Source organism: Passer domesticus, chromosome 4 (assembly GCF_036417665.1).
Source record: "Passer domesticus isolate bPasDom1 chromosome 4, bPasDom1.hap1, whole genome shotgun sequence".
NCBI lineage: Eukaryota > Metazoa > Chordata > Aves > Passeriformes > Passeridae > Passer > Passer domesticus.
Genome location: NC_087477.1, coordinates 13,644,495 through 13,667,485, shown reverse-complemented (window position 1 = coordinate 13,667,485; position 22,991 = coordinate 13,644,495). Strand labels below are relative to the sequence as shown.

Below are 22,991 nucleotides of genomic sequence, written 5' to 3'. Positions count from 1 at the left end.
GTTCCAGATAAGGTGAATCAGTGCCCTTATAATCACTCGATTGGACACGGTCCTTCAGGTAAACTGCTTCAGGAAATGGGCCATCAGAGCCTCGAGTGCTGCTCGGGCTTTTCCGAGCGCCGTGTTCCCGTCAGCTGGAAGGAAAATACCCAGCAGCGGGGTGGTGACAGCGACATTAATAACTGCTGGGGCTCTCCGCCCGGCCAGGGCAGCTCTCGGCTTCGGGGGGACCCTCCCGGAGCAGGGGCCGAGGGGCTTGCCTCGCCCCCCTCTCCTGCCGGGGCTGCCTTTGTTCCCCCCGGCTTCCTCAGACCCGGATCCATGAAAATGATGGGGAGAGCAGGAGCACATACTGGCCTCACTTTAGGGGGCAGAACGGGTGTTGGTTGGGTCTGGATTCCTTCTTTATTTCTGTTTTAGGCCAGGAATCATCCCAGTCCACTTCCGTGACCGTTCAGCCTTGGTTAAGTAATGAGTTTAAATTGCCAGCAGTGAGAACAGCTCTCTGTTACCAGGGCAAACTCTTGTCCTTGGAGCTGGATCTTCCTTAGGAAAAGACTCAGGCAGGTCAGTTGTCCCCCTTCTTTCTACATGGGAGATAAGTCTTTGTACTAATTTGTTCGTTCTGATGAGGTGATATCCCCCTGCTGAGGTGGATTTGCTCCTGCGCTGATTTTCCAGCGTGAGGGTGGGAGCAGGACCTCCTCTCCCCATCAACCCTGGCACTTGGCCACCTTGCCACGGCATTCAGGGCTGAGCCCCTTCAGGCACCAGGAGGGTAAGGAAATTGGGCTTTACTTTAAGCCAGGATGTGTAACAGGAAGATTTCCATACCCCGTGTTTCCTTGGGATGGCAACAAGTGAGAAAAGGTGGGCTGGAAAAAGCAGGAGCATTGTAAACTTGACTTTTTTGGAGGTGGGCCCTAAATGTCCAACTTCCTGTTTCTTCCCAGGAAAACCATACCTGTGAATGTGCTGCAGTGCTAGCATGTAATATCCTTGTGATGAAGTTCATTTTCTACAGTCCCTGCATAAAGGATTGATTTAAAAATATGTAGCAATGCATTTATTGCGTTGCCTTGTTAAAGCAGCGATGGTCTCTGTCAGGGGCTTTTTTGGGGGGATTAATGGCCAGAAGGGGCCAGATCTGCAGCTGATGATCACCGTTAACCCCATCTGGTCAATAATCTTTGTTAATCCACTTTTATTGGCCAGAGAGGCTGCCCAGCCGAGTGGTTAGCACAGCACACCCACATCAGCCCTGCTGCAAGGAAAATGAAACCTGGGCTGTGGCTGGAAGGAAGGGACAGATCCAAGCCCAGATCCCGGGCTCTGTGCTCCTAGCAGTTGCTTCCTTAGTTAGATCCACCCAAAGCTGATGGAGTGGCTTAGGACCAGTATGGAGAGGGAGCAGGGAGGGACAAACCGCCCAAGAGCTTGTGCTTAATGCTCATTATAACCCTTTAGATTTCTGTCTGGTTGCCCTCTGTGGTCCAGGTTTATCTCCCAACTTCGAAGTGGCTTTCCAGGATGGCTCTGCCACTGTCACCTGAGCAAAGGGGACAGACGGGGGGGACACAGGGGAAGAGGTTCCCTCCTGCCTCTTCACGCCCAGGCAGCCACTAGCCGGCCCGACTTCCTGCTAAAAGCCTTTTTAATGGCTGGAGGCTCCCATTTACCTGGAGGGCAGTGCAGCCAAGGGGAACTGATGGCAGGGCAGCTCCCCACAAGGCTGAGAGCCCTTGGAAGCAGCTGGGAGAAACCTTTTTGAGGGGCTGGCGCGGCGAGTGCTGCGGCTGAACCTGCTGCAATAGCCTCACCTGCTCTTTGACCCTTTCAGCCCTGCTTCCTGAGGAGCTGAGGAGCCTGCTGGAGGAGGCAAAGGAAATGAAGTGGCCCTTTGTGCCGGAGAGGTGGCAGTACAAACAAGAGCTGGGCCCAGAAGACAAAACAAACCTGCAAGATATGATCAGCGCCAGGCTCCCTGACCTGCTGGTATGAAGTTCAACACAGCTGGGGTGTAAAATGTCCTGATGAGGTGCTCAGGGGGTTTCACAGGGCACTTCTGCTTCTGTTTCCACTAAGGTGATGCTTCCCTCTTCCCTGGCATTATGATAATACTAACATGCCAAATGTTCACGTAGTTTTTTTGTTTGTTTTTTTTTTTTTAAACCCACCAATTTGACAAGAATGCTGTGCTTGGTTTAATTCTGCTCTTCAGGTAGGTCATGAGTCACTCGCTTTAGCAGGGCTTGCACAGTTCCTCACCTGCTCTTTTTCCAGTAAAATTACCTGGCAGAATCCCTTTGAGGACCAAAGCTGGCCAAAACCTAGGCAGGAAAGGCAAGGATTCAATGTGATTTCTCCCGTGAGAGATTTCTCCTGTGAAAGGAACTGCAGAATCCCAAAGGTCCTTGGGGATCCCATCCCCTAAGGTGATGAGTTTGAGCTTAAAGATTAGACAGTGGCAAGAAACGTGGATTACTTTTTGCTTTTCTGATTTTCCTGATTTACCCTTTTCCCACGGTAAATGCAATATCTGGGCTAAGGGCTATCCCTTTGCCGGGACAGGAATGAAGACGAGCTTTGTGACTTTTGTGGGGGGTCTTTTTTGGTACATGTCTGAAGGCAACCCCATCCCATTGCTGCCTGTTGTTAGCTCCGAGGTGGCCAGGAGATCTCACGGGCCCCGGGGAGCCCTGCCTCAGTGAGGCCAGCAGCTTTTCTTTGGGAGCAGCTGTGATTCCTGTGTGGAGCAGTGGGAAGCTCAGCAAAGGCACTGCGGGGCTGGGAAGTGGCAGCCCCAGCGTCCCCAGCTCCTGGCGGGGCTCCTGGGTTTCCCCGGGGAGTGGCTGCTCTCGGCTATTTGTTTTCTCTCTCCCTTTGGTGTGTGTGGCCTCAGACAGAAATTTATGGCAGAGGTTGACCTCCTTTACAATCCCGGCTCGGCTCCCTGTAACGGGAGCGTTTGGGAGCTCCCTCCCGGGAGAAGCACCTGCAGCAAGCTCCCCGAGAGGCCTGGCTAGATGGGAGATTAATGTGGCTCTAATGGTGGGGCCGTGTTCGCCGCATTATGCCCTCTCCCCAGGTAGATGGATCTTTTCTGGGATGATACCAATTATTTATTGCTGAAACATCTGTTGATAACTGCAGCTGCCCTTGTTAAACAAAGCCTACCGTGGGGTCAGGGACTATAGGGACCTCAAATCCTCCTCCGTGCTAGTTTTGGGCTATTCACCCACACCCCCTGAAGTCCATTGGTCGCCGTTGTCTCCAGTGTTTCATCCTGCGGTGGAAAATACTTTGTAAACGTTGTGCTGCCTTTCCCCATGTGCTTTGAAGTATTATTTCATCTTCATCGGTAATTTATATTCCAGTGCCATTGTACCATGGGAAAAAGGGAAAACCTTTTTTGTTTTCCATTTAATTGTAGATAGACTGACATTTTGACCTGTATTATTAGTATTAGTCAGGAAAAGGGATTTTTTTTTTCCCCCTTCATCCATTCCTTCTCCCCCCTCTTTTTTATTTTAAATAAAATTTCAAGGCAGAGCAAAGGCTCCCTCGGTTCTTTGAATAAAAAGCTGGGGGGGAAATGAGGCTGAAGAGAAGTGATTACAGTGTGATGAGGAAAGATAAAAGTCTGAGCAACTTTTTTTTCTTCCTTTTTTTTTTTTTTTTTTTGGCATGAGGGACAGAAGGATAATTTAATTCCCCTAAGGACAGAAAAAAAAAAATTAGCCTTTATCGATTTATTGTTCAGAAAAAGAAAAGAAAAAAAACCCCACCCTTTAAAATTTTTTCCCCTCTCTGTTTATTTTAATTTGCCATGCTTAGAATAAGTTCATAAACCGTGATTCATTACATTTGAGGAGCGCTTTGAGAGCCGTGAATGAAAGGCGCTTCATTTCCATAACACACTGGCCGTGCTGCAGCGGGCAGCGCTGCCTGCCGCCGCTCTCCCGAGGATGTCTCGCTCTGGGAGGGGCTCAAAAGCTCCATGGGACCTCCGCAGGGAGTAAGAGGATTAGGCTGAGGCTTCAAGGCTTTGCCTCGGCCTTCTCGAGCTTTTAAAAAACAAGTGGGATCATGGGGAAGGCACAGCCGCCTTCTCCAAGTGCTCTCCTTCCTCTTTTGCTGAGGGATGCTCAGCGCCCCTCTGCATCCCAGAGACGGTGCAGGGTTTGCTTTGAATTTTAGGGGTTTTTTTTGTCCTTTTTTCCTGCCGGGATTCACCACCTGAAGGCCACCACAGTGACAAGCTCAATGTGCCGAGGTTTTCCACGTTTTCCTGACAGGTTCCAGCCAGCCAACCAAGCCCTTCCCGCAGCCCCCGTGGTGGGAAGCTGCACTGAGGCCCAAAGGGTGATAGCCAGCATCTCTATCCAAAGCCAAAACGGGGAAACACCGGGATTTTAATTTATTTAACAAGGCAAAGCAAAGCCAGAATTGTCACAGCTGGTAGGGATCGAGAAGGAGGGATTATTTTTCCTCTCTGAATACCACCTGCGCTGTGGGGTTCGGAATGGGGCTGCAGGTCCCAAAGGGAGGCTGCCAGGGGTGCCCTTCCTGCAGGTCTTGGCTTTCCCAGGAGATGGAATTAGCCCAGTGCTCGGTGAGCAGCCAATAGAGGGCAACATGCCCATGGCCACGGAAGCTTTGATCCCAAAAAACCTGCTGTGGCTTCAGCTGGAGGATGACTCCATGCATCTCTTGTGGGATGGTTCGTGCCACATCAATATTTTAAGGGTTTTTTTTGTTTGGTTGTTTGTTGTTTGGGTTTTTTTTTTTTTTTGTTTTTTCCCGTTTGAAAACCCATAGTGATGATGTGGGACTTTACTTCATTTTCATCATGCCTGTCAGTAATTCCTGCCTCCAGCCGTGGGATGGGAACAATGGGAATACAGAAGGAAAAGCCTTCAGGAGCGGGGCTGCTCTGGTCCTTGTGCAGGCCGTGGATGGGGGAGCTCGGCTCCTGGCCCTGCTGGCACGGCATCTCCTGGGATTTAACGGGAATATGGAAAGGAGTGGAAAATAAGGCCCTGCAGCCCTTGGCTAATGAGGTGCTGATGGATTGCCATGAGGGAGCCCATTCCAAGGGACTGTGCCCTAACTGTAGGGGTGTGTGTGGCACTCAGGAGCAGGGACTCTTTGAAAAAAGAGCTAAAGCTGAGGATTTCCTTTTCTCCTCCTTCTAACCAGCCCTAAATAGTAGCCCTGGGATCTCGGTCGTCGAGGCTGACCTTTTGCTACCTGCCTCCTCAGAGCTCCTCTTGGGTGATCCCAGTGGGGCGGAGAGTGATGTGAGGGATGGATTCCAGCCAGGAATCGGGAATCGCGGCACCCCAGCCTCGCGGGGGCTTTGTAAGTGACAAGTGTCAGAGCTGAGGTGCAGGCAGGAGAGCTTCAGCTCCCCAGGGTGACTGCCCTGCTGCTGCAGAGCACTCTGCCTTCTGCTGCCTGAGTGGGAAAACTGCAGCACAATTTGTGTGGATCATAAAAAAAAAAATTAAAAAGTGAAGCTGGATCCTGGTTTTGTGTAGGGCTGTCACTTCACTTTGCTCATGGGTAGGATTTACTCCTGCCAGAGGCAGCCTCCTGGAGTATTTGCAACTTTAAATGTGTTTCCTCAAGTGGATCGATGTTTTGAGGACACGGATTCAGGGAAGAGTCTCTCATATTTTTAGATGTTAGTAATGGTCTTGCATTTGCTCCCTCAGGGGGGTTCTGTCGCTGGTTTTGTTGTATTGAAGTATTAAAATATCTCCTTTTAATGTGCCACAACAGTTTATAAGTGATCCAGTACAAACCAGGGCCACAAAATGAGTGGCACCTCTGTATCTTTGGTATCAATCAGAGCAGGAGCCCTGCGTGTGACCAGGGTCCCCCAAATCCCTGCTGCCCTGTTGGACCCAGGGCCCCAGGAACACCCCTTCAAGCAGCTTCCTGGGCACTTTAGGAGTTCTCCTTCTGTCCTCATCACTGTTCTTTTTCCTTGAGGGAATCAGGAGTTACTCCCAGCCTTGGCGAAGCAAGGAAAGGTTGGTTGCAAAAGCTGCCCCAGCCTGAGGTGTTTTGAACTGCCCCTAAAGGAGCTAGCGCTGCTGCTGCCTCTGAATTCCCAGCTCTCCGCCGCCTGCAGGGTGAATAAATCGAGATAACGAACAGGGAGAATCCTCATCCGCTCCGAGCCGAGAGGGAGGGGTGCAGGAGCTGCCTGGACCCTTCAGTTTTTAGCGCTCCACAGCGTGGCTGTCCCGTGTGCCAGCCTGCCCCTCCGGGCACGTTTCTCTGCCCATCCCCGGGCTGGTGGGAGCTGCTGGCGGAGCGGGCTCTGGCTGCCGGCTGGAAGGCTGGGCTGATAGAGCAGTCCGGCTCGCTGACAGCAGCTTTGGTCGCTGCGAGCCCGGGGAAGGACGGGCTTTGCTGGCACGAGGGGGAAAGGCTCCAGCCCCATCCATCGGCGCCGTGGCTCTGGGTTTAATCTGACAGGGGAAAGAAAACCGGGCAATTCGTTAGGGTTCAGTGGAGTGCTAACTAGGAGCGGCTCCTGGGAGAGGACTGGGGCACCTGGAAGTGCGTGCGTGCCTCCTGCCTTGTGCACGGAATTAGGAATTCTTTGCCGGCCGCTCTCAGTGTTGTGGCTTTTTAAACAGGTTTTAAGGCTCGGCTGCAGTCACAAGTGAAACTAGGACTCAGCCGGTCTGAGGCGAGTGGGTATCAGCAAACACAGGAGTCCAGAGCACCCACAAAACTGTGGGGACGCTGAAAATCAAATCTTTCTTTCCCCTGCTTTTAATCACGCTGTTTGTCGAGGCGTTTTTCCAAAGGGGATCCTCCTGAGCCCGCAGGCTATGGAGGAGGGCTCGCCTCTGGGATCTTGGCTTTATAAAGAGGGCCGAGAGAGTGGATTAAATCAATATTTCATTTATTTGGGCTTGTAATTCCTCTTCCATCAGCTGCCACATAAAGATTTCCCCCTATTTCCTTCCCCTCCTCCTCATCCTCATTTACCATGCACCAATAATTTCCCTTTGACGCTTTCCTGCCCGTCCTAGTGCCAGATGGCCCCGGTTCTGAGCTTCTCCCCTCTCTCGGGAGCGGTCCCCATTGTCAAGGCGGAGGAGGCGTCGTGGCTTTGAACCCAAAGCCGGGACCCGAACTTCGGCAGGAGCCGAGCCCGCTAATGCGGGGCGCCGTGCGAGCCGCACGCCCTCCCTCCCTCCCGGCGAAACCCCCTCGCCAGGGGCTGCTTTGCATCTCCCCCAGTGCTCCGTGTATAGAAATCTGGGGCAAATTTAATTCCCCCGCCACCTGATTCCACTTCCCAGCCGCGGCGAGGTTCCCTTTGTGTCCTAAACTCAATTAGGCGGATCCATTTCACGTCGCGGGCACAGATGTGAAAACAAAGTGCGCGCCCACCTCGCTCTGTGCCCCTCTCCCTCTCCCTCTGAAGCGACAGGGAAAGTGAGTAAATCTGCCTGGTTCTGCCCGGGGATGGAGCAGGCTGAGGCATCCCGGCTTTCCCAGGCTCTGGGAGCCCGGCTCATCCCGGGAGGGCTCCCTGTGCCCTGGGGGTGCTGAGGAATTCCCCAGCCACACGAGCTGGCAGGGAATGAAAGGAGCGGGTGTTCATTTCTCCGTGTCCCGCTCGGCTGACACGGAGCCGTGGCGCTGTGTGCCACACAGCATGCCTCCCAAAAAGGGGGGAAAAAAATAGCCCGTTTCTCCCCCTGGCTTGACTTTTCTGCATTTTGTGTCCATTTGGGTTTGGAGAGGGACACAAGAGGTTTCGGCATTGAGGGGCGAGTTAAATTATGCAGCTGCAAGACTGCCAAGCCCTTCAGAATAGGATGCTTCGTTTAGATTTTCCACAATGCTATTGAAGTGCTTATTTTCCTCCTGAAGAGACACAAACAGATGCAAACTTCTGTAAACACTTTAGAAATGAATTCAGTGAGTTTGGCCTCTCAGCAGTGCTCAATAGCTGACAGAAAAATGTCTAATTAGTGCAAGTGGAAATAATAGGGCCACTTGGATTCCTTCCATCCTCCTCCAAGTCTACTTTTCCTAGGAACTCAAAGGCCCTTTTGTTTGGTGGGTCACCCTCTCTCAGGCTTTTGTGCTCCCATCTATTAAAGGAAGAAGGGGAGGAAAAAAAAATAGATTAGGCGATGCTCTGTGCTTAAATATATGGCCTGTTGATGAGCATTTGGAATGGCTGGTTCGCAGTGTCAGTTTACAGGTGCTTGGAGAGGGGGATTCCTCCATTGTTGGCCGGCACAGGCGGGGTTGTGCCTGCCGGAGCTTCAGGAATCCTTTTCAAGAGCCACCCTCTTAGAAAATCCAACTGGGCTGAGGAAAGAGGGAAGGAAAAAAAAAAAAAAAAAAAAAAAAAAAAAGAGGGGAAAAGAAAATTTGTACGAATCTGCCTTGCTGAAGTGCCATGCCCATAGCAGGCCGTGCCCAGCATGGGAAGTGACAGGCTTTTGGCAAATGTCCCCGGCTCCACGTGGGACTTCGGCACCTGTGATGAGGCTGGGTGTGTCCCACGGCTGCCTTTGCTAACGGCAGGGATCTCAGGAATCCTGAGAATTCCCCGTGCGGGTGCTGCTGCGGGCACCCAGCAGAGCTCATAAGCACTTAGCGGTCATCGAGGATGGCCTGCAGGGAAAAACGTGGGATTCCCGGCCTGCTTGTGGTGGACAGAGGAGTGGGTGGCCTGAGCTCCAGATGGGACAGTGGCCACAGTGACCACCGCTTCCAGCCTTCCCAGCCTCACCCCCACCCTTTTCACCTAATTGCTGCCGGGCACGACTTAAATCCATTAGCAGACCACCAAATTCCGCAGTTCCAAATGCCAGGCAATTAAAAAAAAAAAATCCAGAATTACACCTACAACTCAAACAGAATAAACAGCTGGCACCATCTTAAATAAACACGAAAATGGGCTGAGGAACAGAGCTGGTGAAGCTGAACATTTTCCAGCGCTCCTGAGGCTGCCTGTGGATTTTTTTAAATTTTTTTTTTTTATTTTTCCCAGGCTTATCTGAAGGCGTCCATCCTGGTGAGGGACAGCAGCACCGCCACGGCCGTGCTGTTCCTGCTGGACCGCTTGCTGTACTGGCTGGACGCCTCCAGCCGGCTCCTGCGGCTGGCCAAGGCGCTGCACCGCCTGCACCCCGGCGCTCCCATCAGCCCGCAGCTGCTCATCCGCCAGGCCCGCCTCGCCGCCAACGCAGGTACGGCTCTCCCCAGCCCCTCCGGCAGCCTCTTGACTCGGAGGGGACACTCGGCGTGTCCCCCGGGGCGCGGTGACACGCTGGCCGTGCCGCCGCTGCGGGCGCGCTTCCCGCTGCCGGCCCCCTTGAGCCCTGCCCGGCTCCTCTCGGTGGCACAAAGGGGCCGGTGTAAAGGGTTTCGGAGGCAAAAGAGGGAGAGAAAGTGGTGAAAGGGTGTGGGAAATACTAATTGGGGCTTTTGTTCCTCAACAAACCTTCCCTGCTGGTTTCAAACGGGGCTATCTGAATTGCTGCGCTCCTGAGCAAGGGCCTCGAGAAAAGGAAATTAGAATCCTGGCATTTTCTCTGCACTGTCCCAGCTGCTTTTTATTTTTCAGTGGGGCCACTTGACTATGCCGACAATGCAGGTTACAACTCCTCCGGGATGAAAAAGTAAAATTCCATCATTCCTGTAACATGGACAGCACCTGAAGGGTTTTTGACACATTTTCCGGTGGCTGTGCTTTCCATGGAGATACCTCAATGGGTTTCCAAAGCCCACGTTTCCTTGGGACAGAATCCAGCAGCATTGCTGCTGAAGGAAGCAGAAGAAAGTAGGCTAGACTACTTTCTTCTGGAGGGGGGGGTGGGAATAAGAGCTGGGAATCCCAACAATCTTCCGGGAATGTATGATGTGTAAAATAAAAAAGATGCATTCACGATTTCATGTTACTGTACAACCACATGTTACAGAAGGTGGGGCGTTTCTGGCTGTGGACAGCAGCAGTTCTATGTGCAGGTGATACCTGATGAGTGTTTTTATTCATCTCATGCCACAATACATTTTTATGGTCATCTTCTATTTTTTTTTTTTTTTCCTTTGATTTTCAATCAGGTAAACTTTTAAAAGCTGAATATATCCTGAGCAGCCTGATTAATGACAATGGAGCAACGGGTATGTGTAAATTTCTTTTCCAATTTCGTACTTGCAATTTTGCTGCGATTTTTGATCCAAATTTTAACAGTTACACCAGCCAAAACCAACCCCAGTAATGACTCCTTACATCACATCTCTCTTTCCTTCATTCTCTCCCAAAATGTGGGAACGTTACTTTATTTTTGAAATTTCTGTCATTCATCTTTGTATACCTTCACTTGGGTGGGAAAATATCCTGAATGGAGAAGTTTAACCTGTGGAGCAATTTCAAGGAACTGGGTGATGTAGGAAACTCAGGCAACTCTATCCCCTCAAAAACCAGATTGTTGGGGTAATGTTCAGCCTGATCTTACAGACTAAATTCCCACTGATCTCACAGACTAAATAAATACTTTATTCTTTATGTTTTATTTTCCTTTCTTCAGGGTTTCTTCAGTGGGTATGTTCAGACTGTGAAAATTGAGGCAGTTCAGGGTTCTCTTGGTCTGTTTTCCCTGGGAAGCTGGGATTCTTGTATGGAAAGGGCCTCCATGCAAGGAGGAGAGTCCTGGCAGTTTGCTGGGATTCAGGTAGCCTTTGGAGGCTGAGAAAGACAGGAATATTTTTCATTCCATGCCGAGTTTTCCCACCCCTCCTGCAGGAACCTGGCGGTACGCCGAGGAGAGCGATCGGGTTCTTGTTCAGGCAGTCTGCCTGCAAATCAGGGGACAGATCCTGCAAAAGCTTGGTAAGGCTCTCTTCTGAAAGCTTCCACTCGAGGTTCCCCCCTGTTTGTTTTCCCCTTTAAAATGTTACTCTGGGCACATGTCAGAATTTTGGCTGGTGGTGAACACGCTGTGCCCGTAAAACAGGCGCAGAGGATGAGGGGTTGCAGACCCATGTCTTTGCAGCAAGAGCCTGGAGCCATGTGCCAAGCAAGCATTTTGCAGGAGTTATCATTTCATTTCTGATCTCACCTGAAGCCAAGGAACAACCTGAAACGTTCCCTTTTTCTCTGTGCCACTCCGTGTTTGTCCCAAATTCACTATTCCCAAAGGCAGGTGGTAGTTTTATCACAGGGACATCCCAGCAATGTCCTCTCTCAAGACAGGAAAATCTCTGATTTTCAGCAAGATGGGCTTTTGTGTTCAGGGTTTGGCACTTGAGGCAACAGCCTTCATTTTGTGCTTTTGGTTTGGGACACCAAATCTTCCACGACTGTGGAGCTGAAGTCTTTTATGAGGACAAAATGGGTGTTTGTGCACAGCCAAAAGCTGAAGGAAACTCATAAATGCTCAGAGTCACTGAAGCAGATAACCATGGCATGGTTTTATCCCGTTCTGAGGACCTGAGGTGTAAAATAAGCTGTGGAAAGGCATCCCTGGCAGAACCCTGCTCAATGCCTGTTTTCTGGCTTGTTTCAGGGATGTGGTACGAGGCAGCAGAGTTGGTCTGGGCTTCAGTCGTGGGATACTTCCAGCTTCCTCAGCCAGATAAAAAGGTAACATCTCCTTTCCTCTCTGCATCTCCCTGCCAGCCCAGTGACCAGTCCAGCTGAGCTCTGGTTTCCCTCAGTGGCACACCTCAGCCCGGGTTAACAGGCAGCACAAAGTCTGTGTTCCGCGTTGTTTCCGCGTGCATGCACCGCCTCAGCCACGCTGCTTTCCCTGCAGGGGGGTGAAAGCAATGCTCCCCATGGAGCACAGCCATCTCAAGTGACCCCAGCCCTGAGGATGCCTCTGGTGCCTCCAGCAAGGACAGCTTCATTCCAGAGAACAGCCACAGATTTTCGCTGCTTGTTAGGATTAGAGCGATTTTTTTTCTGCCCTCCAAGCGCGTCTGTGGTGGGTGATGGATTCCCCTGGCCCTGCAGGACCTGAGCACCTCACACAGCCACCCTGCCTGTCCCTGGCCCCTTTGTGAGGCTGGGCAGGGACATCCTCCCTCTGGAGGTGGAGCAGCAGTCACGCCATGTGTCCGTAGCTAAACAGGAATGTGAGCCTAAGCCTGGCGAGTCCCGGGGTGATGCTTGGAGAGGGTTTGTAATTGGACCCCAGCATAAGGTATCCCACAAACCCCAGACCTTGTCACCTCTTGTCTGCCATGTCTTCAAGCTTGACCTCAAGCTCAGAAAGTTTCTGTGCTCTCCATTTCAGCGGCAGCAGGGCATTCTGCAGTAAATTTTGTGAAAGCAATTATTTCTCAATTATTTGGCCAGGCAGGCCCTTGGGTGGCATCAAGTCTTCTAGATTACTGCACTGCCTGCAAGTAAAATTAATAAAACCATACCAAGATGACATCTCTGGATTTCTTAGCCATGCTGCTCTTTGGATTTTGTTTGTGTGTTGGTTTGTTTGTTTTTCTGGCATGTTCTACACAACAGAGCAGTAAAATTCAAAATACAGGGGAGAAAAAACCCACTATGAAAATGTTTAATTTATCTTTCAGGGAATTGCCACATCCTTGGGTATTATGGCAAACATCTTTGCTTCCATGGATGAGCAGGATTATGCACGCTTCAAAAGCAATGCTGACATTGACCTGGTGAGGCTTGGTTTGGGTTTTTTGTGTGTGTGGGTTTTCACGTGCTCTCAAATTCACCACACATTTCCTGTCCCATGCTGAGAGGGCTGCAGGAACTTCCATTGCTCCCAGTGAAAAAGCTCAGTAGCAGCTAGATGGGAGAATGCCTGGCTTCAGGAAAAAGAACATATTAAGACTATTTTATAGATGGCATATATTTAGAATATTTATAGAGTCAAAAGTGACACACCCGTGGTAAACCTTAGCAAAAAGGGTCCTGCAGAAACAGACCAGGCTCTTGTTTAAGATATGATTGTCCCTGCCTAGCAAGCACCGTATATTTGGAAATAAAGTCCTTGACTTGAGGTTTTTCCCTTACGTTTGGGGTTTTTTTTCCTTCCATCAGAGCCTCCTGCAGGAGTTCAACCACCGCCTGTTGTCGGCGGCCGAGGCCTGCAGGCTGGCAGCTGCCTACAGCCAGTACACGCCCCTGTTTGTCCTCACGGCCGTGGTGAGTGGTGCTCCTCCCTCTGGAAGTGGGGTCTGTGCAGGGGAGAAGCCCAGGCTGCTCAGTTTGGCTCTGGCATGGCTTTCAAGCAGCGCATCACACAGGGTGTCTGTGTTGAGGGCTGGGTTGGTTGTACACGTTGCAGAAAAGCTATCCACAGAGTGAGGATGGGCTTTCAAGCCCTGGGAGTGCTGCTTCACCTAGAACTACAGCTGTATTTCAAAGGATAAAAAAAGAGAAAGTTTATTTCCTCCAGGAAACACAGCAGCAGGCAGTTAGAGTCGAGCTTTGCTTCAAACTGTGTAAGGGAAAGAAACATGTTTTTAATTCCCTCATTCCTCTTTGATCCCCTCCCAGAACATCCGTGGGATGTGTCTGCTGTCCTACAGCCACTCCAAGGACTGTCCCCCAGAAAAGAGAGAGTTCTACTTGTCTGAAGCCAAGGAATCCTTCGAGGTGGGGCTCCTCACCAAGGAGGAGCAGAGTGCCATCCCCAGCAGGCAGGAGCTGCACAGTTTCATCAAAGCCGCCTTCTGCCTTGCCACCGTGCACCGCTGGCTCCACGGGGAAAGCCAGGAGCTCCGTCAGGTCACCCAGCTGTGCAGGGAAGCCCTGGGCAAGCTGCACTCCTACAGCACCTCCTCCCCAGAGGAGGAGGATAAGGGGATGCTGGCCAAAGAGATCATGTGTCTGATTGCAGCCGTGAGGAGGCGCCTGCGGGTGGGAGGCTTCCCCAACTCCGATGCCAGGTCTTATGTCCCAGACAGTTATAAAGGCTCGGTACAAAAACCCGTCCTGCAAGGGAAAGCCAGCTTTGAGAAAATCCTTGCCAAGCATTCCCAGCACCACCTGTCAGTGTGCCAAGTGTTTGAAAAAACTTGCAGGATTCATAAAACCACACCGGGAGAGACCCAGGTGGGAGCTTGTATCACAACCCTAAGAACAGAGACCAAAACTATGGACACCGTGTGTACTGCTGAGGACACAGTTCACCAGAGGAATGGTGCTGTGAAAATCTTGGGCTCACCAACAGCAGGAAGCAGCTCAGAGGGACTCAATGGCCAAAGAAATCAAGACATTGGCTCTGGTGTGATGAAAACTTCCTTCGAAGAAGAGATGGAGCCATTAGAAATTGAAACAAACAGCAAAAAAGATGTTTTCAGCAGGGGGCAAGACAGGAGCCAAAGCACTACTTCTGAGAACTCTTGGTGCAAGCTGTCCAAATCCAGTTACTCTTCCAGCTGGGAGGAGCTGGGCTGTAATAGCAGCAGAGAGTCCCTCAGGGACGGGCAGCAAGGGGAGAAGGGCTCAGTGGAGGAGCAGTGCTGCACCACAGAACCCGATGGAAGCAGCCAGGACACACCCCTGTGCTCCTTGCCCACCAGAGCCTGGCATCCTGCTCCTCGGGAGCCCCTCCGTGGCTCTGGGGGGTCTCCTCAGCATTCCTTAGCGGGGTGTGCCCCTCGAGCGGGGAGGATGGTGGAGATGGAGCCTCTCTGCCGAGGAGAGCTGCGGGAGGGAAGACACCGTGGATGGAGCTCTTCAGAAAAGAAAGCAAAGGGCTTGAACAATGAGTTTCCTTCCCTCTCCATCTCCTGCTCTCTTCCTACAGGGCAGGAGGAGGAGGAGAAGTCCTTTTCCTGCGCAGAGCTGAGCTGCAGGACCAAGGACAGCAGCAGGGAGGGAAGCGTCGCTGGCTTTGAGTGGCTCCATTCAGGAGAACCTGCAGATAGCACAGAGGATCCCTCGTTTGAGGCACAGCCCGCCCAGAACAGGGACACTTCTGTACCATCAACAAACACTGGGCCAAAAGCAGGCAGTGGCTCCTCTGTGCCTGGCTGGGTGGGGAAATCTGTCCCGCTGGGGAGCAGATCTCTCCAGGTGCCTGAAGTTGACACCCAGGCAGAAACAGCAGATGACACTGAATTCGAGCTCATCAGCGCCAGAGACTTGGTAAAGGATCCTCCCACAGCACTGGCTCCAAAGCATGAGGCAGCTCCCAGCGTGCCAGCAGCTTCGCCCTCCCTGGGAAAGATACCCACAGCCAAGCACTTTGACTGTGCCACTACAGAGGAGGAGGGACAGAGGTCTCAGGATGTGGTGGGCAGCAAGGGACAATCCAGCTCCTCTCTGAGTTCCTGGATCAAAGCAGCATCGATGCCCACGAGCTCCCCTGCAGGTTCAGTCCCCAGGGGAAGTGGCTTTGCCTTCGTGCCTGGGAGAGTGAAGGAAGAGATCCTGGATGCTCGGATTCTCAGGGATGATGATTACAGGCAGCTTCTGGCAGGGGTGGAGCATGACTGGCTTGTGCAGAGACTGATGCCTACTGGGATCTTTAGGAGCAAAGAGCTTCACAAAGCCTACTGTGAGTTCCCACACAGCAACCTGTGCCTCCACAGAGAGCAAGCTTGGCTCGAGCTTTTTAACACAACATTTCAGCCAGCATTTAATCTTTTTATTGCTTTTTACCCCGTTACTTGAGTTTAGATTCCACATGCCATCCCTGAAAACTGTTTAAGATAACGATCATTAAGTTAATTGTAACTAACATGCCAGTCCTCAGCACTGGCTCAGAGCAATCCTGTGGATTTCTCCCTTTTATTTGTGGTGTTTTCCTTTTTTTGTAGCTGCTCTTCTTCTGAAATACTCCAAGAAATCGGGGCTGTGGACAGGCCAGGAGACAGCTGTGTTCATTGGGGATTACCTGAACGTGGCCAAGGAAGGCAAGCAGAGAAATGCCTTTTGGATACACTTCCTGCACCAAGAAGAAAGCCTGGGAAGGTATGGACCCAGCAGGTTTCTGAAACAAAGTGTTCATCCATGCTGCTTTATTTATATGGATAAAAACTGCCTGGTAAGATTTGCTGTAGCAGGAGGATTTTGTGGCTTTCCCAGATGTGTTGGACATTTTGGCAATCTTTCCCACCTCTTCTTGTAGCTCTTCCTTTTTCCAGGAAGGAAAAGCTTCTTTACTGTTGTCCTCTAACAGCTAATGGCAGAATTCAGGTCATTGCTAGGAGTAGCTTATGAATTATTGTGGATGGAGAGCAATATTTTAATATCTCTGAGTCAAACTCCCACCCCATGATTTGATGGATAATTTTTCACCTCTGTGAGACAGAAAAGAAAATAATTCCACCCAGTTTTAATCGCAGCCATTTCAAATGCATCACCCACAGGCGGCCTTGCTTCTGACATGTTCTGCTTTGCAGTGATGTTCCTGTATCACAGCACCCAGGACAAACACCATTCCAGGCTCTTCTCCTTTTGCTCAGGTACGTTGGGAAGGAATATAAGGAGGAAAAAGGACTCCTCCACCATTTCAGTGACGTGGAGCGACAAATGACGGCCCAGTACTACGTGACAGAGTTCAACAAGAGGCTGTATGAGCAGAAGGTCCCTACCCAAATCTTTTACATCCCCTCTGCAGTACTGCTGGTAAGAGCTGCCTGCTAAGCCATCCCAAGGACCTGACAGGGAAGGGTGTCTTGGGTCAATGATTGCAGCAGCTGGGCTGTCTCCTTTCAGATACTGGAAGACAGAACTATAAAAGGGTGTGTGAGTGTGGAGCCCTACATCCTGGGCGAGTTTGTGAAGCTGTCCAACAACACCAAGGTGGTGAAGAACGAGTACAAAGCCACGGAGTACGGTCTGGCTTACGGCCACTTCTGCTACGAGTTCTCCAAGGGATCTGACGTGGTGGTCGACCTTCAGGGTGTGTATGACACTGATGGTTATGCCTCTCACACTCAGCTTCTGGCCCACAGGTGTCTTTGGGGTATTCACTGGGTTAAAATTCTTTGTGTGTCTCACAGGGTTCTGCTTTTGCTGCCATAGGTGGAAACTGGGAATCACTGGGGTGACGTGAAGAGAGGAAGGGCCATGCCAGGCAGAGAGTCCTGAGTGTGCTAATACAAAGGCTGTGGTGTTTATCACGATAAACAAGATATCAAGATGTACCATTTCTTCCACAGGTTGGGTGACAGGTAATGGGAAAGGCCTCATCTACCTCACAGACCCCCAGATTCACTCCCTCAATAGCAAAGACTCACGCTCCAACTTTGGGAAGAAAGGAATTTACTACTTTTTTAATGATCAACACGTGGAGTGCAACGAGATCTGCAGCCGCCTGTCCTTGACCAGGCCCTCGGTGGAGCTGCTGGCCTAGGCTGGCACAGGTCAGTCCACAGAACGACCCGTGAGCTGGGTGCTGTTTTACCCTACACATCTTTGGGAGCAGCTTGTCCAGCAGGGCAGTGAAAAGCTGCCTTCATTTCCCATTCTCCTCCTCCCCCACAAAGCCCCGACGTCCCGCTGTCCCCGAGCGCTGCGATCATTTCTTTGGGGAGATTTTCTCGGTGAGGAAGGGGGTACAGCATCACAGTTCCACAAAAAGATGAGTCCCTAACCGACTGTGCTTAAACAAAACCATCCCCTTTTGTTTCTGCAGCCAGCAGAGTTTTTTTAGGCTTTTGTCCCTGCGTTTTAGCAATGCTATTGTTTTCTAGGTGACGTTTGGAAAGATGCCCTATCCCTGGGCCAACTGACTAGAACTAGGTGTAAAGAGGGAGAGGGAAGAGGGGAAAAAAATTAAATCTCTTTATTATGGTGCACAAACCTTCAGTCTTGGGGAGCTGCGCAGCTGCACGGGGAGAAAAATGCATTCAAAAATATAATGCCAGTGTGAATAATCCTTTCCCGAGCGCTGCTCGCAGACTGCTCCAGCTTTGTCAGGTGAACTTGAACCGGGCCATCAGATTTGCGGCCGTTCCCATTGCACACTGTCTGTCACCCCGGGGCATTCACCATCTTGCCTGTTGTTAGGAGCCAGCAAACAATCCATCATTGAGCTGGGCAGTCGCCGGCTGACACGGCGGTGAAATCGGCATGTGACGGGACACTCGGCCCCAGTGTCTCGCAGATTAAAGTGATACAAGGAAACTCACGTGTTACTGGGAAGATTAAGCCCGTTATCTTGTTGTGCAGCCAATAAAGGCCGGCCTTGTCCTCGCTCGGCAGTGGGGAAATGCTGGCTTTAACCAAGTGCCGCATAGCTCCGCGCTCCGGCCAGGAGCGCAGCCGGGCTCCGCAGGGCCAACAAAGCTGCTGGGCAAAACCCCGGGAATCTGCGGGCGGCAGAGATGCTGTGTTAAAGCCTCTCTGCAGAAGCTTTCCCTGCTCTGTAGGGACAATTAAAACCAAAACAAAACCTCCCGGACAATCTCTGCACAACAAAGTGCCAGCAGACGGCACACGCAGTTCTGCGAGCCCTGGCCCGGTCATGCGTTTTCCACTCCTTCGTGCTCAAAGGAAGGAAAAGAAAATTTATTTAGACATGCTTCTGAATCAGTCCATCCCTATGGAATTTTAATATTTTGCTTTCCTCGTAATATTTCCACCTGGCAACTTAGTTACTTTGTTGGTTTTAGGAGATATTTTGCCACCTCAGCCAAAGTTATGGCTACTCACGGGTAAAAGTTAGGGTCGAGGACCAGCTTTAGGTTAAGTTCCCTGTTAAAACAGACATGGAATCACATTCTACTGGTCTTACTCTTCACAGGACTGGGCACACTTTCAGATGTACCAGGCACTCTGTCTTCATCCAGGGCTTGGATACCGGAAATCATGGATTTACAACCTCACCACCTGAAGAGCTGGGGTTCTTCATGGGCATGGCTCCAAACATGTTTAAGTTTGGAGTTTAAGTTATTGGCTGCTATTTGTGATATAAATAGGGGATTATTGTGGACATAAATAATTGACTCTGAGGATGGAGAATTTAATATTTTGGATGTAAATTTCATCTTATAGCTACTGACAAAAGAACCAATTCGCTGCTATTTTCTCGGTATCAGAATAAAGTAATTTGAACAAACTGAGACATCGGGAATACTTTGTGGGGTTTTTTATTAGAAATTGGAAGTTTTTATTGGAGATCCAGTGGCTTATGTTAAATAACTTGCTACCGAGATGCTTTTTGGGCTTGATTAATTGTAGTACTCTCCAAATTCCAACCTAGGTACTCAGTATAACCATTGAGGGCCAGGCTCTGTAAAAGGAGTGGAGCTGTGCTGTGCTGGGACGGTGAAATATGAGATGTAGGGACACCACGCTTGAGGAAACATGAAACATGTTTTCCTCTCACCTAAACTCCAGGACTTGAGTGTAAGGACTTGTGTAAGTGCTGCTGCAAGTCAGGCTTGCTTAAAGAGGTTTTTCCTCCTTCCCTCTCTTCAGGTATCCGGGTGAAAGGCAAAGTCTTGTTAGCTGTCTGTCGTGCCTGTGCATTCAAGTTAGTAAATCTGATATCCAGGGAACGAGCTGATGCAACCAAAGCCTGCTAACAGGTAGAATGATTTTCTCACTCGTTTGCCAATAACCTGAGCACTTCAGGGAATTTCTCTTAGAAAAGATGCAGTGGGAAGGGAGCCCCTCGGTTATCCCAACAATACGGGGCTGAGCCAGGTTTCCCTCCCTCCCTCTCCCTCGGAGCCGCAGCATCCCGGGCCATTCCAGCTGGCACAGAGCGGGCACGGCGTGACCCCTCCAGCTGTGAGGCAGCTCCTGCACACGAGGCAGCACGAACCACTCTGCCCCAGAGCCCAGCTGCTGGATTTCGGCTCAGCTCCTTCCCCAGACACAGCCACCCGTGGGGAACGAGGGGAAAGCCTCACGGCAGCAAGCGCAGAGCCGCAGCCCGTGCTGCCCGACCTCTTCTGCTTGGAGGAACACGGCAGCAGCAGCTTCCTCGGCGTCTCCTTGCCACTGACCAGCACCGGGGGATTTGCAGCGAGGTGTTGCTCGGTGCCTGCTGCTGTCACCTGCTGCCTGGAGGGAAGGCCCGGCACACGGGTGCCCGGCGTGCTGCTCTCACCCCTCTCTCCCGGGAGTGACACACGCCACCCTCCCTTCTTCCACTTGGATGAAATCATCTCGCCTCTGCCCGGGCTGAGCGGGAGCAGATGGGGCTGCTGGCCCCGGCGCGTGTGAGCCCGCTGTGCCTGCCCGCTGCCCCCTCCCAGCAGAACCTAATCCCATTCCCTAATCCCGAACTTCTTTGCCAAGCTGTTCTTGAGGCACAGAGTGTATCTTCCGTCCAAGGGGCCGAGTTGTGGACGGTTTGTTTAGCGCGGGAGCCGAGCACGCTGCGCACAGCTCCCGCATCCCGGGAGTTCCCGGGGGGCAGCCAGCGCCCAGGGGAGCGGGACGAGGGCAGGATCCCCCCGGCAGGCAGCAGGTGCCTCTCCTCCCTCGCTCGCAGCCCAAACTGTCGTGCCGGCTACCGGGGCCGCCGCTGTGCCCTCCGAGCAGGACATCACGTTAATAGAGGTTGATTTGCAAACGGCGTCGCCCCCCCCGGCCCGTGCCCCCCTTTGCCTGACTCCCGCTTTTCTGCTCAATGGCACAGATGCTGCTTTGTGCTGCCCAGGACCAGGCAGCTATTAGCAGCAAATCCAGCGAGGGAAATTAATGAAGGCGACTACTAATAAAAGACAGCTCAGGACAGCCCGACCAACTTGCTCCGAGCGGTAATTAACTTTTTTTTTTTAAACTCATGAAGGTAAATATGCCATCAGCTTTGGGCCGGTCTCTCTGCTTTTTAATAAAAGGAGGAGGAGGGGAGGCGAGGGAGAGGGGACGGCTGTGTGTAACAGCCGCCCCAGCACCATCTCTCTTCCCTCCTGGCCGCTGCAAAGTGACCCTCCAAGGATTTATTTTTCTTTCTTTCTTTTTTTTTTTTCCTCCAACCAGTTTTTAGAGGTTTGATTTTAAATCTGGCAGGAGTTCTGCCTCTCCTTAGTCTCAGTTCAGTACGAGAGGTCACGGGGATGAGCAGGCTGCCAGAATTTTGCTGGACCTGCACAGCTGTTACAGAATCGTAGGTAGAAGGCAGGATATCCTTATGTTTTAAAATCCTTACGTCTTTATATCCTTACGTTTTCAGCTTGTCAGAGCAGAAGGGTTTTTCTCGGACTTTAAAACATAAGATTTTGCTTTGTAATTGGACAACAACCTCCATCAGGTCACAAAAAAGATCCCACTGGGATTTCTGCTTACGCCAGGGGATTGGCTGTCTAACAGATAATTGAGATCATTTTTGCCCGTGGGGAATGGCATTTGGGGGCTCCGTGGGCCAAATCCATGCATAATACAGGAGCAGGGGGAAGCCCAACCTGAGGCGCTCGAGTGAGGCTTTAGGAAAAGCGGGTTTGAAACGCGCTGGCCAGCTGAGAGCCGTGTCGAGAGGGCTCTTTAACCGCGGCACTGCGAGGACAGATTTATGCCTGCCATGAAAGGCGGCGTGCGGCAGCCCTTGGGGTGCTGGTTTGGCTCCTCGTGGCCATTCTTATGCCAAGGAGGGCTGTAAACCCCGCCGGGGGCCTTCAGGCTGCCCCTGCAGCCCTGCTGGCGCAGAGGAGCTTTTATGCCAAAGTACAATACACAGAAGGATCATAAACACATGTTCTGGGGCAAGGGGCTGCCATGGAAACCGCCCCCAGGTTCCTCACATCATCCAAGGAGGTGTTTGCCCATCTCGCATCTCCTGGTCCGCTTCCAGGTTGGCTGCAGTTGGCTCTGGGGACCCCCCATCTCCTCCAAAAATCAGTCTCCGGCGAGAAAAGAGGGAAGTAGTGACAACCAGAAACGAAGGAGAGGAATAAACTCAAAATACGGGGCAAGAACGAGAAAGAAACACTTTTGGCCACGTTTAAACGAAAAATCAGCATGAAGGTGACAGGGGGTTAGGTGACAAATCCAGCCTCTCCAACTCGGTTTTGCCAGCATGGTCCTGCCGCCTCCTCAGGCCCGTTTCCTCCGAGGGCATCTCCAGCCAAGGCCAGCCTCCCCCAGGGAACAGGGAAGGTTTTTCCCACCCCAAACCCTTGTCCAACCCCCCCGCACCCTCCGAGGCGCTGTTTCCCGCGGCGGTTCCCGCTGGCACGGCCCCAGCCGGCAGGATAGTAACGCTGTGCCCGGGATGGAGGGAAACCCCTGCAGGATGGCACACCTGGCAAGGAGCAGCGTCCCTGCCCGGGCAGAGCATCCCGGTGCCGAGCACGCCGGGGTGTCCCTCCCGCTCCCGCGTGGCTCCAGCACCGAGAGGGGAGCGCATCCGTCCATCCCGGCCTTTTGAAGAGCCGAAGGCACCTACTCCAGTGCCTCTCCAGAGAGGGACAGGAGCCAGGAAGGACAATGAGGCCCGACCAGAAAAGACGGAGAAGAGCGCTCGGCTCCTTGTTGGCATTCCTGGAGTTTGGTCATTAAAAGGGGCGAGGGTGACAAACCCCGCTCCCGACGGGCCGCCCCGCGCACCGCCAGCGCCCTGAAAGGCTCCCCCTTCTTTTTGTCCCTCCTGGCCCGTGGCAGATTTGGGGGAACACAGCTTCATCTTGCTGGCCACATCAAAGCAGTGATTATGCAAATGCTCCCAATTTTTCTTTTTCTTTTTTTAAGGGAATTATTTATCACACAATAACCCCCCTGCCAGGGGGGGAAACAATAGATCAGGCTAGATAGCACTGCTCGCCCGAGGCTGCGGGGCCCGGGGGGGACCCCCGCGCGGTTTATTGGCCTAACCTAATTTCACTAATTCTCTTTTCACACATTTTGGGCTTCTTTTTTTCCTCCTCTTTTTGCCTCTCTTCCTTTCGCGGACGTGGCTGGGTTTCACGCTCCCAGGATCCGGAGGGCACCGGCAGGGATTCGCGTGCTGAGCGTTTTATTTAATTAATACACCCAGGCGCCTCTGCTGCTTTTTAATGATTTCCAAGTGTTTGGACCCAGAAGTCGCAAAGTGCCCCCGGGAGCGCGGGGACGGTGA

The 22,991-nt window shown here is 51.8% G+C and overlaps 1 protein-coding gene across 13 annotated transcripts in view; it reads left to right on the top strand.

The window, feature by feature from the left end:
• Positions 1-22,049, top strand: part of ALPK1 (alpha kinase 1) — a 35,244-nt gene extending 13,195 nt beyond the window's left edge. For 10 of the 13 annotated variants that reach the window (XM_064416127.1, XM_064416132.1, XM_064416131.1 and 7 more), the window contains 13 exons: positions 1,841-1,995; positions 9,044-9,242; positions 10,117-10,176; positions 10,799-10,885; positions 11,562-11,638; positions 12,586-12,681; positions 13,067-13,171; positions 13,526-15,533; positions 15,796-15,949; positions 16,444-16,606; positions 16,697-16,883; positions 17,143-17,346; positions 18,729-19,047. In XM_064416127.1, coding sequence (XP_064272197.1) covers positions 1,841-1,995; positions 9,044-9,242; positions 10,117-10,176; positions 10,799-10,885; positions 11,562-11,638; positions 12,586-12,681; positions 13,067-13,171; positions 13,526-15,533; positions 15,796-15,949; positions 16,444-16,606; positions 16,697-16,883; positions 17,143-17,336 — 3,485 coding nt within the window. In that variant the 3' untranslated portion in view covers positions 17,337-17,346; positions 18,729-19,047. Of the gene's footprint in view, positions 1-1,840; positions 1,996-9,043; positions 9,243-10,116; positions 10,177-10,798; positions 10,886-11,561; positions 11,639-12,585; positions 12,682-13,066; positions 13,172-13,525; positions 15,534-15,795; positions 15,950-16,443; positions 16,607-16,696; positions 16,884-17,142; positions 17,347-18,728; positions 19,048-19,405; positions 19,637-20,576; positions 20,698-21,113; positions 21,371-21,728 lie in introns of those variants that run through there. The other 3 variants (XR_010360517.1, XR_010360516.1, XM_064416134.1) reach the window with 3 other exon arrangements.
• Positions 22,050-22,991: the final 942 nt, after the last annotated feature.